Consider the following 12,585-nt stretch of genomic DNA (forward strand, 5'->3'; position numbering starts at 1 on the left):
CCTTTTCTTTTTCACATACAAACGTTTTCTAACTAAAACGTAGAATCAATTTGAGCTTTATTGCTATTATATAAAGTTCATATTAAATTACAAGCACTCACTGTTATCTAAGAAATGTAGGTGTGTTCCTAACGTCAAAAAGTAAATTTGCACTACAAGAACAAATTACAGGCGAATCGAGGATATATAAATCAGTTGATTCGGCAACTAACCAAGACGATGTAGTTAACTATCCACCGGAATTTTTAAACACGCTGGATTTGCCAGGATTGCCACCTCACAATCTTCAATTAAAGGTTGGATCGGTAATTATAATGTTGCGAAATATCAACCAACCGCGCCTTTGCAACGGCTTACGGTTAGCGATAAAAAAACTACTAAACAACGTGATAGAAGCAACTATATTGAAAGGAAAGTATAAAGGAGAAGATGTTCTCATACCGCGCATCCCAATGATTCCGACTGATGTGCCATTTGAGTTTAAACGACTACAGTTTCCAGTGCGGCTTGCTTATGCTATGACCATAACAAGTCCCAGGGGCAATCATTAAGTGTTTGTGGTATTAATTTGGAAAACCCATGTTTCTCACATGGTCAATTGTATGTTGCCTGTTCCCGTATTGGAAAACCATCAGATTTGTTTGTCTATGCGCCAGGTAATCAAACAAAAAACATCGTTTATCACAAAACACTACAATGAAAATAGAACTGATTTTTTTTGTTAATAATTATGATTTACATGATTAAAATTACTTACTTTTAAATGCTTATAGTGTTTTATTTAATTATTTTTAATTCACACCGAATTATTACCAGGGTGACGGTTCTGTTCAGGATAATTTTTTGCAAAGAATATAAAAAAGGTGGGAACAAAACACTGCCACATTACAAATTTTTTTGACAGGACGAAGTCTGTCGGGTCAGCTAGTTAATGATAAACTTGGAATCCCTAGCAATTAGTAAATAATAAATAAAAATCCAAGTAATAAAAATATATATCATATCTTCAATACCCATTTCGTATTGTGTAGATAATGGCTGAATTACTTATCTGGATTGATTCGTGTGAGGCCGCAATGGACTTATCCGTAAGTTTCCTCAGGAGTTTTTCCCCCTTGCTCGTCGAGGGAGCACGGACGGTCTGTTATGCGTGTGAGAGTGGAGGAGTGCGTGTGATAATAGTATCGGATTTCGCGTGACTCTCTTCCGCTTCTCCCTTTCGATATGCTTGTGCCCAGTGTATACGCGCCTGCCTCCTCACCAGCCACCTCGCTTCCTCTCTCGCCGCTGTTCCAACTTCTTCTCCCGCCTTTTTCCTTCGCCGTTTCACCTTTCTTTCAAGGTCGTGGGCGCGACACACCTCACCAATTTACAAGGTCCCTCCACCTCCCCATCCTCTCAATCTCTCTCCCTTGCCAGCAGCTCAGACCTCCTCCCTCCCACGTTTAACTCTCCTCACTCGGGAGTCTTGAGTTTTCTTCTCGTTTTGATGATTCGGTTCTTCAGATCGTTCGCATGATCGAATGAAAGAATGGAATACGCAAGGGGACTGCATAAAGAAGGCCCATTTCCATCCCAAAGAAGGTTGATTTCCGTTTCCACTTCGGTCGCATTTTAATCGGTTTTCAAAAATGTCCACGGCGCGGTGATGCATTCAATACGATCCACTATTTTCCAATATTTTGCCGTATAACTTTTGTAATTGCGGGGAATAGCGCTGAAAAGTTGTAAGTTTTATTGATCACAGCATCATGCACATAAATTTCAAGGAATAGCAATAGCAAAGCAATAGCAAAGTTCTTGATCCTTGTATTCGTGCCACATAAATTTCGGCTAAATCCCCTAATTATGCCTAATTTCCCCGTTAAACTCCGGTCACGTTGCCCGTCAGCGACGCGAGTGGCGACTTTTATAAACACATTTAAATGCTCGGTTGGTAACAACACATTTTGAGGCCTACTTGAGGATCCTCCTTCGTAATATTCGTGGGAATACGTTTAGCAAATGAATCGCTAACTTCAAAAAGGCATCATGTCCAAGTTGAACGATTTTTCTTTTTCTTTCTTTCAGTTGTTGCAAGGTGCAAGAGTTATTAGTACGTACAAGTCCTAAATGCCCATTTAAATAAAACAAAAATATTTTTTTTAACTATATGTGTAGTGTACAGGTATATGGGCTTTCTAAGTTTTTTTTCCTCTCCTGTAAAGTTAGCCGAAACTCGTTGCCAAACCAAAAAGTTGACTAACCTCGCTTCTCTGTTTCTCTCACTTTCGTTCGCTATCGCAGTCCACCTCAGCAGCAGGCGACATCCATTCTTTCCTCTTCTTGTAGGGTTCACTTCCAACGTGTCCAGCCTCGGCTTAGTGGCTTAAGCTCTTTTAGTCAAAACAATCCACGCAACTTGGATTTTATCGGTCTTTACGAGTATCGAATAAGATTTTCTTTATAATAAAAGATATATTATTCTTCCTGGTGAACTAGGGAAAACCTAGAAACCTATGCCGGGAAATAACAAGATCATATTTTAGGAAAACTCTGTTATCAGTGCGTAAAACGGATATAATTCGAGATTTATTTTAAATTCCCCTTGAAGCCCTCAAAATTTCACATCTGGGTATGGAGCATATCTGCATTATGGCTTCGAGAGAGAAAAAACACCTGCCTAGTTAGGTGAGAAGAATATCTACAAGTTAAAAAATGAAAACAAGATTTAATGAATGGTATTATCGAAACCGCCACTTTGATACTTTAATATGGTGTCCTCCCACCACGTACAATCTTCAAGTTTCGATTAAATGAAAGGTATGAAGCAAACATCAGAGATAATTATCAGCCTTTACCTGTTCCATGACAAAGTACGTTGCATGTTTGTATCAGTAAGATATAATCGATGCAGACTGCGACTTATCCAAAGATGTTTACGATCATTATTGATTAATCTAACTGAATTCAGCCTACTGCTGACTATGAGACGGATTAAATGGATTAAGAATTCAAGGCTGTAAGGGGATAGGTCAGTGAAAAACATTCTCATTGAATTTGATGGAGGTCGCGATTGTCTTGATCACTCTTGGATGTATGCTATGAATTAATACCACGCCTGGATTGATATTAGATGACAGATTTTAAGCGCTTCAAAATTTGGAGAGGTTTATCAGTCTTAAATGCATCTCCTCGATAACCACTGCATATAAAAAAGCCAAGATCCCGCTCAGTGTCCGCTTATGACAGGTTTCACTGTAGAAGTCTCTACGATTTTCTTTTAGTTATAACATAAACGAGTATTTAAAAAAGAAATGAAGAAATGAGTAGGCAATGAAGGAATGAGGAGTTTTAAAGGAATTAATAGGTAAAAATAAAATGGACAATAAATTAATTTTTACCTAAAACTAGAATTATCATTTGTCTAATGATTTAACATTTTAATTTAAGGCCTATATTCCTACCATCAAAATAATTTATTTATTTCAGAGATTTTGAAATTTTCATCGACGTTATAATCATAGTTGGCTTCTATTAAGGAAAAAAAACTAAAATTTCCAGTGGAAGAAAAAATTACGCAGTATTCATTATTGCGTGGAAATCTGTGTGTCGAGGGTATCTTATAAGGGGACGTAATGAAAATCAAAATGCAAGGAAAGTTATTGAGAAAGCTGACACTTCTGTGACCATGTGGGCGGCATCAAGAAATGAAAGATCTGCTTGCAGAGAAAACCGCTACAGTATTAAATATTTGCGCGTTTTTTTTTTCGTCGAAGGAGCTATAAAATGAGGATGATTGCATTCAAGGACGACTTTCACTATTATAAAATTTGAGAAACGCCCTTGATATTTATAACTGTATCTGATTGACCTATCACCGCTGTAGCGATCGAAGATATTCATGACATTTTTGTATGATCTAAGGAAATCGAATACCCATTTTCCCCATGTTTGGCGACTGGCGAATTCAAAGTTGCTGTCGTGACTATGCCTACTAATGAGCCTCCGCGACTGCGTAATTCAAAGAAATGTTAATTGTACCTATTGTTGTGCCTCATTTTAAAATACACCCACATATAGATGAAATATTCTTTTTCGTAGAAAATGGTGTGCGTGGCATGCAGTTCATTTCTTGAATGATTTTTGAGGGATAATTTAAGCGAAGAAAAAGGCTATGGCTGTACTTATTATTTACCTTATGGTACCTAATACTGCAGTGCACCCAATTTAAGGTCTTAAACAGCGTTTATTTTTTAATCGTAATGCACACTTCTTCTATTCATTGAAAAAAATGATCCTTTTAAACCGGTGAATGCATTAAGTTTTCGGATGAAGAAAATATGGTGAGGCAGTAAACCAAAGGTTTGATTTAAGGGGGGCCTCCTGCGTTTCCCAGTAGGACCCCTGATCAGAGACCCTCCTTGGGCACACCCCAAAGGAATATGAAGTTCCTGCGTACGATCTCGTACCACCCCTCTGGAATGAGCTCCATCAAATTTCTTTCAGCTAAATTTTAGAAGATATATGGAAAGTAGTTCGTCATAGGGTGCCGAAATTTTTCCAAAGTACCCATGGTAGGGTACAGTAGGAAGGTAATACGTGTGAATTCTCAAGGAGATTAGAATTAGATACCTTTTTCCCCGCCTCCACTGAATATTACGGCTTCTTTAATTTCATTTTAGCCGATTTATCAAATGATCATCGTAAATATGTGACTTATAGAGCCTAACTTTTTTCAAACTACGCACGCACTGTAGGTAGGAAATATTCTGTAATCCTCAAGGGGGGTAGGAATTACATGTACCTGCTTTGTTATCTGGGTAACGTCCTAAGGCCAGACTTCCAATTTTAATTCACCATCTAAGGGAGAAATTTTGTGCGGTGTATACATATATTTTATCGCGCTTACGTGTTTGTAGTTTCTATGATTTCTCCGACGGTTGGAGAATGCTCGCGTTTTGACTTAATTTAGCTAACTTGGCAGGATCTAGTTGGTTTATCCGGATATTCATGCAGCAGGCTTTCTTCTTAAAATTTATTGAACTTATTCCGTGAAGTAGCCGGGGAAAATCTTAGAAATGACAGATATATAGGTTGTCATAAAGGTAGACACCATGGAATAACGCTTTTCACATTTTTGCTCCATCAGAGACGGGACGCATCCAACAATGTGAAACAAACGCCTTCGCGACACGCCCAACTGTTTTCTCCTCTTTCATTGCGTGCAAAAATAGAATGCGACTCTCGCGAACTGTCCCCGATTTTTCTGGTGAAAGCAAGAAAAAATATTTCAACCGGGGGATCGAACTCCTATCTTTTGGTCTGGAAAAAACAGGTTTATCTGAAGCACAGTTACTTACGCTTATCTTTTTTGAGGTATAGATCTCGTGTGTACACTGAGCTGTTAACAGTCGAATGGCGGAGGCGTAAAAATTGCGAATTCTGCCATGTTACCAACGACCTAAAAGCAAGCCTTTACATTTCAATGCGTGGTGATATCATATAATATATTTATTTATTCTTCACATCACTTGTTTCAGATTGTATTGGAAATCACTGGGTACATTTACGACTGTTTCACCATTTCAAAAATCAATTTGCTCACATTTGAATTACCATTTATTCACGTTCAAGAAATATTACATGTGGTCCTCCTGTGAGTGAAGCTGTGATTGAGGGCTATGTGATCACAGCCCTGAGGACGATGGCCGTGTCGGACATCGAAACGTCGGCAGTTATGCAGTGTCTGACCCGGTGGCGATCACGAGAACATTTAACGAAGGATACATTGCTTCACCTGATCCCATGCACATTAAATGCTATCAGCCAGTGGCGCCGACTCCATGGGGCCTGAGGGGGCCCAAGCCCCCTCAAAGATTCGTTTGGGGGGGCGGAGCCCCCTCAATATTTCAAGAAAATAATTAAGTTATACTATGCTTTGTGAAATCACAAAAATATATTGGTAATTTTTATTTCCCATGTTTGGCAATAGTTACCTTTTAAAATAAATTCAACAATGTGTTAAAACAAATTATTATAAGGTTAAGCAGGTTAACTAAATCAGGTGGTGTGAATCATGATAGTGTTTCGGTGCTGCAACACACTTTGAATTTAACTTCTTCCCGGGGCAAGACCTTGGATATGAGCCCCCCCAATATTTTTTATAAGTCGGCGCCCCTGCTATCAGCATTCCATAGATTGGATATTTTTTTAGAACATGGTCATGAGGCTGTTTAAACCATGGTTACTATCAGTATTTAAATAGTGATACTAGACCTCAAGTGATCTCAGAATTTTTCTTTTTTCCAAAAATGCCATTCTGTTTCATATCTTCCGTGTACTCACTAGCACTCTCAGGATAAGGTTCAACGACAGTGCAAGAGGGGATATGCTATGTGCCCCCTCGTATAGATGTGGCATTACTCTTCCCTTATCTTCAACGACCTTGGTGGCGGCAGGGTAGTGTGTTTGCTTCTGAACCTGAGGTCGCGGATTTGAATTCAGCCTGAGTGAACCTGTCAGTGCTTGTATGCATGAGACTATAAAAGGTGAATTTAAGAATTTAATGCTATTTAGTCTAAATCCCGCTCTAAATAAAGATGATATTATTATTATCATTTAGAATAATTAGTCTTCTGGAATGCACACTCGATTAAGAATTTTTTGTGCGTCGGATAGCAATGTAGGTCATGAGCAGTTAAATCCACCCCTGTCTACCTCTCTTACCCTCGTATAGTATCACCGTAACAAAGTAAATTGTCGACATGTTTACCCGGTGGTCCTTTGGTGTAATCTAAAACAATATACCATTCGCTACATTCCAAATTTATTTGACTTATACAAACTTTTCCCGTCATTATCAAGATAATTGTGTTATTAAAATTTCTAAAAAGTGCATTTTATAAAATTTTGTGATAGAGATATGTTGCTACACATGAAGAAAAAAAATGGGAGGACGAGTTAAAATAAAAGGTCTGGCTGGAAAGGAAGGAGGAGGGAGTTTTAGGTGAATGACATGGAATTGCAAACAAAAGCTGTGGATGTGGGATTCAATGCTATATATCAGGTGTGAAGAACGCATCACTCCTGCTAGATCGGTCGTATTTTGCCTTGATTCCCTAACCTATTACTTGCCTGCGGAAAACTTGATCTATCACCTTGAAAAAGCCAGAGTGTATACTATAAACTTTTATGCACGAATCTTCCGCAGCTAATGTGTGAAAATGAAAGGTACTATGTATGTGGAAGAATTTACATCCTTGAGTACAGATGATCATCATCAAAAAGGTCTTCTCTTTATACCCAGATAATTTCTACACGACTGCGCAATTTTGAACTAGAAATACCCCGGGAAATCGGGTTGAAATATAGCTGGTCGAACGGAAGAGACGTATTCTTTTAACCTCATTGTAGGGAGTTCATGGAATGGGGTAAGAGGAATTCAAGGAATACATTTTCTGGTCCGACAGGACTGCGAAACGTTAAGGATGGGTTATATATAGGAATTCGTTTTTTCCCTCAAAGAAATACAGTACTTCAATAAATTCTAGCTCAAAATCAAGCAGCCGAATATTTCAATACGAGTAGCCCCAAATTTTTAAGTATTCTTTTAAATTCTTATGGCCGGTGTCCTATCAACTTACGCCACACTCCTATCGGATCGGCTTGCAGTGTAGTGTGTTCTTGAAGATGAATAGGGGTAGAGATTAGGAGGAACTTAAACATATCAAAACCCTCAAAGTATCTATTGTTTTGGATTCATTTAATTTTGATTTTCAGTGTACCTTTTGGAAGCGACTTTTCCCTTTTCCTTCGAAGGCTTAGATGAGTAGATATGAGGTACAGGGAGGGATGATGGTGCTATGACCCGTATGGCACCACCTCTACCGTCTCTCCTTTCCTTTCTCTCGGACCTTTTGGTCCCCTCCTCCCCCCGGGACGCCATCACTCCTCTGCCATCGCATTCTTGGTTCCGCGCCAAAATTCGCGCCAGCTTTCCTTTTACTTCCCGGATTCCAGGAAGAATCACTGGGAAATTTGTCGCCGTTGGTCCTTCAGCTTTTGTCAAGTTCGTTCGATTTCACCCAGTAGGAACGATTTGCGCTCCCCAGCCTCAGGCATGCGGGTCACTGCGCATACTTAGGCGCGAGTCTGGCCTAGGGGTTAGTCTGAACCAAATATTTATATTTCATCGATGACTAAGTGTGCCAATCGATGAATAAGTGTGCTATTTTCGTTCCGAGTCAACTGTACCGTGATCTATTTCTTGAGTACCGCAAGGTTCAGTGCTAATTGCAATAACATGAGTACTCACTCATGGGCGTACCCGGAATCAAAACTATGGGGGGGGGGGGAGGGGGGGGCGGCAAAATAGCTGTGGTCGTTCAAGTTGAAACTTTTTCGCACAGAAAAGGTTTGTGAAACCAAAATTTTAAGGAAATTATGACAGCAATGTATTAGTTTTTTATGTAATTATTTGCTTGAAAAAATATTGATTTTTATTTTAGTCCCATGTCTTATACCTACTGATATCATTTTTCTTCAAACGGAAGATTTTTTCATCATTTTTTTAACTAAATTTATTTTCTCTTCTAGGGGAGGGCAGTTTACTGCCCCCCTCCACTGCCTCCCTCTGGGTACGAACATGTACTCACTGCATTTTCCCCATGTTTTCCTTGAAATTCGACATTAAAGCTAATTTTTAGCTTTTTGGGTTTGAAAACCTTCTAGCCTTGGTTCACATATCGATGAAGAAATCCAAGAACAGCAGTTTTGAAGCGGTCATCTTTGTTTTTATGCAAGGTTTGATGTCCAGAGTCAGTTGTATTTTAGCATTTGGAAGTATAATAATACCAATAGAGTTCGTCAATGTTAAACTATAAGAGTTGAGTACCATTTGATTTATATTAGGGTTAACTCCTGAGGCTAAGTCTCTAGTTAAATATATCCATTTGTTCCGTGTGACTGGTGCGTAATTCGTTTAGCAATTATTTTTCCGGTATTGCGGTGTCACTTGGATCTGAATCTGGGCTCTCCGGACCGAAACCTGACGTGGTGCTCTTTAATTCCCATCATTTAAACCTGAAAAAAATGGAAAGATGGTGTACTGCTATGATCTAGGTCGCATTCTGAAAATTTTCTTGAGGAGAGGGTTTTTTTTGTTATGTTACCTAAGACTGCATGTATGTATATTGTTTGCCCCTCGTAGCGCTGTATAATTTTGGTGGATGAGTGTTTGAACCACTTGAACCTTCCCCCCAATGGCTTTGATTGCAGTGGGTGTTGACTTGAATCTCTGGCTCTGAAAATTTGCAAGAGTTATCTTTAATTGAGACTGAAATGTATTTAGTAGATACGAGCTTACTTATCAAGATTCGGAAAACCTGGCAAAATAATAAGTTGTTTTGCATTTTTTATAGCTGTATCGTATGCTACTCACTCTGAAGATGGTGAATTGGAACCAGTATAGATTCCAAAATCTGTGCCTTTCATGATCAGGTATAAAATGTATCTCGGAAATACTATTTCAATTTGATTTTCGATCTTCATTATGATACTCTAATCGTAATTAACTTTATCAGACGGGTGATACGAATGATTGATAAGTTTTTTTTTTGGCCATCACCGCATACCTTTGTTCGAATTACCGCGTGATCAGTCTCTTTCAAAATGGAGAGAAGTGCGGTTACTTCGTCCTTATTTCTCCTGCTGCAGGAATAAAACTCTTGAAAAATCGTCTCCAAGTAGGAGTGTTCCTCGCTCCAAGTCTTCATGTCTAAATCGTTGGAAATGGAAACTCCTGGTGCTTCAGATCCAAGTACTGGAACAGGTGTGCAAAATACCAGCGGGGAAGCTAAGAGCAGACCTCACACTGCGTTTCCATGGCCGTCCATAGACAGATTGCTGTCCAAAAAGCGGGAGGATGCTAGATTCTTCATGGATCCCGACAGCAAGAAGCTGTACTACGGCCTGCCACTTGTGGGACAGGCTCCTCCGAAGGGTGTGTCGCAGAAGTTGATGGCAGACAGTGCCCCCGAATCTTCGCTCTCGATTAACCCGCCCTCCCTAGTGAGGTCCCCTCCCCAGCCTCCATCGCGGGGGGCGTCGCAGAAGTTGATGGCAAACATGGCCCCCGACAGGGACCCATCATCTTCTTCGCTCCCGACTCACCCGGTCCCCGTGGTTGGGCCCCCACCCATGGCTTCGCAGAAGGGGCTGAATGTGGTGACGGGCAGGCCCCCAGGCTGGAGGCCTACTTCGCTCCCGGCGGAGCCATCCCCCTTGTTGGAGCAGTCGGAGCTTCGGTCCCCGCTGAGTCCCGCGTTGAAGACACCACCGCCTCCGCCTCCCAAGGTCGTCAGTGTTCAGTTGCGGGGGGGAGACATGGCCCTCGACAGGGGCCCATCATCTTCTTCGCTCCCAACGCACCCGGTCCCCGAGGCTGGGCCCCCACCCAAGGATCCGCCGAAGGGGCTGAATGTGGTGAAGGGCAGGTCCCCCGGCTGGAGGCCAACTTCGCTCCCGACGGAGCCATCCCCCTTGTTGGAGCAGTCGGAACTTCAGTCCCCGCTGAGTCCCCCGCTGAAGACGCCACCGCCTCCGCCTCCCAAGTCCGTCAGTGTTCAGTTGTGGGCTCGAGCGAGGATAGCTCTGCTGCAAGAGAAGGTGGTCGTCACGGATGCCCAAGGAAACAAAGTCGTGATGGAAACGACTACGGAAAATGGTTCGTAGATGATATTTATTCATCTCCTTGTTCTTTACAAAGCGTGGGGAAAAATTGTGTCAAGAAATATATACCCTATGTTGCTGATGCCAGTAGGAACCAAAATTACCAGTGATATTCAGGTCGAAAAGCACCATTTTTAAACTACAGTAACTTAGAGCCAAGCACTGCGGTTGGCCGCGAGTTTGGCCTGCAGCCGGATGCTCTGGACAACTCATGGCTTCGAATGCTTTGTCTGCTGGAGATCGCGATGCATGCAAAACAGGGCTAACTCGCGGACAATGGGAGCGCTTGGCTCAAAGTTTCTGAAGATTAAAAATGGCTCTTTTTCGACATAAACATCATTCGTCGTGAATAATTTTTCTCGACCCTGCATAACGACCTCCATGTGTTATTGACGTTTTCTCTATGGTATATCTAAAATAAAAAACACAGATACCCTTTTCCAACGTTTCAGAATGTTCTCTATCCCATAATCAGGATTTGGAGCATATTTATAACTTCACATTACGTAACAAATTCTTACGTATTATTATTGCTACTTAACCATGTACAATGAAGGATATCGGCTGTAACTGTGTGGAACTTCCCCTTTATGATGTAGCAAAGTGAAAAGTTGTGGAACAATTCGGATCCACAAAAAATGCATATTTTATCTTGGATAGACCCTGGATTCTACAAAAGTAAGCATTGGTTCCGCTAAACGCCGACATATATTCATCTAGTCGTTGGCGCATTAGGATATACTTAGCCATCTAAATAATTGAATTTCTTGCCGATGAAATATGAGATACTAGTTTATAGTTATAAAATCTCCGAGCATGAGTAAAATAGGCGACTTTATAGCACGAATTGAATTACAGCTCTGTTTCCAATTCATTTTCATTGAGATATTAATTTGCCCCGCCTCGGAATCAATGGCTGTGTTTGAAGGCCGCTTGGACTTAAATCTAATCAATCTCAGCTCATACGAAAATTGCCTTGATCGAGAGATGGATTTTCAAATCGTGATTTGATAATGAAATTCCTTATCTTCCTCGCAATTTTATCTTCCTCTTGTTTTCTCACTTGTAATTAATTAAATGTTGCATGTGAAAACAAAATCTAGCCAATAAAAAATTCGCTTGCCACCTCATGATCATTCAAAATTTATATGCCAAGTGTGCGTGCGTATCGTATCTTCTTACTCAGCAACTGTTGTCCTTCATTGTTATGTCTTCATTATTATACCTTGTGAACGTAGTTCTTGGACAAATTTACTGCCGTTGGCAGTCCTTTATTGCATTGCAGTCATAAAGTCCACATTTCATCAGCATATTTGTTCAATAATTTATTATGCTTCAGATTGTCTATATTGTTCTCATTGTTTTTGTAAAGTTGTCTTTTTATGTAAATAGTTAATATATTCAACAGTGAAAAATAATTAATTTTTTTTCAGCGGTATTCAGTTATTTGTTGTTAAATCTGCTGGCCATTTACAGCTTTCTTTGTTTCATTAATTTTATTAGCTCCTTTTTCTAGTAAAAATTATTGTATAAATCATAAAGTAGAAGTATTGACTTAATCTTTGGAAAACCCTAAGAAAATATGTCTACGAAAGGTTTGCTGTAATTTCAAATGATATGTGGTTGCTTTTGTGTTCTATTATCTACTGTATCCATTTTTCTATCTGCTAGTATGTTTTCAGTGATTTCAGCAGCTACATAAAATATTCCTCTCGTCATCACATCATCGAATTAGTTATTCTGCACTAAAAATGCCTTTTCTGCCATAATTATAGATTAAAATTTTAGATAAAATATTTTTCTCTCATTTCATGGAAAATGAGTCAATAGTGATACGTAGCAGTGGCACAGCGAGGGGTTTTGGGGGATAAACAC

General features: G+C 40.0%; 1 protein-coding gene across 1 annotated transcript; it reads left to right on the plus strand.

Moving 5' to 3' along the window:
* The first annotated feature begins 9,771 nt into the window (after positions 1-9,771).
* LOC124158178 (leucine-rich repeat extensin-like protein 5) lies at positions 9,772-10,713 on the plus strand. The gene has a single exon (XM_046533366.1). It carries the CDS (start codon positions 9,772-9,774, stop codon positions 10,711-10,713), a length of 942 nt encoding a protein of 313 aa, XP_046389322.1.
* Positions 10,714-12,585: the final 1,872 nt, after the last annotated feature.

Source organism: Ischnura elegans, chromosome 4 (genome assembly GCF_921293095.1).
Source record: "Ischnura elegans chromosome 4, ioIscEleg1.1, whole genome shotgun sequence".
In the NCBI taxonomy this organism is placed as follows: Eukaryota; Metazoa; Arthropoda; class Insecta; order Odonata; family Coenagrionidae; genus Ischnura; species Ischnura elegans.

Bases quoted from the DNA above. Each gene is read 5' to 3' on its own strand.
- LOC124158178 (XM_046533366.1), top strand. From the start codon at position 9,772: ATGGAAACTCCTGGTGCTTCAGATCCAAGTACTGGAACAGGTGTGCAA.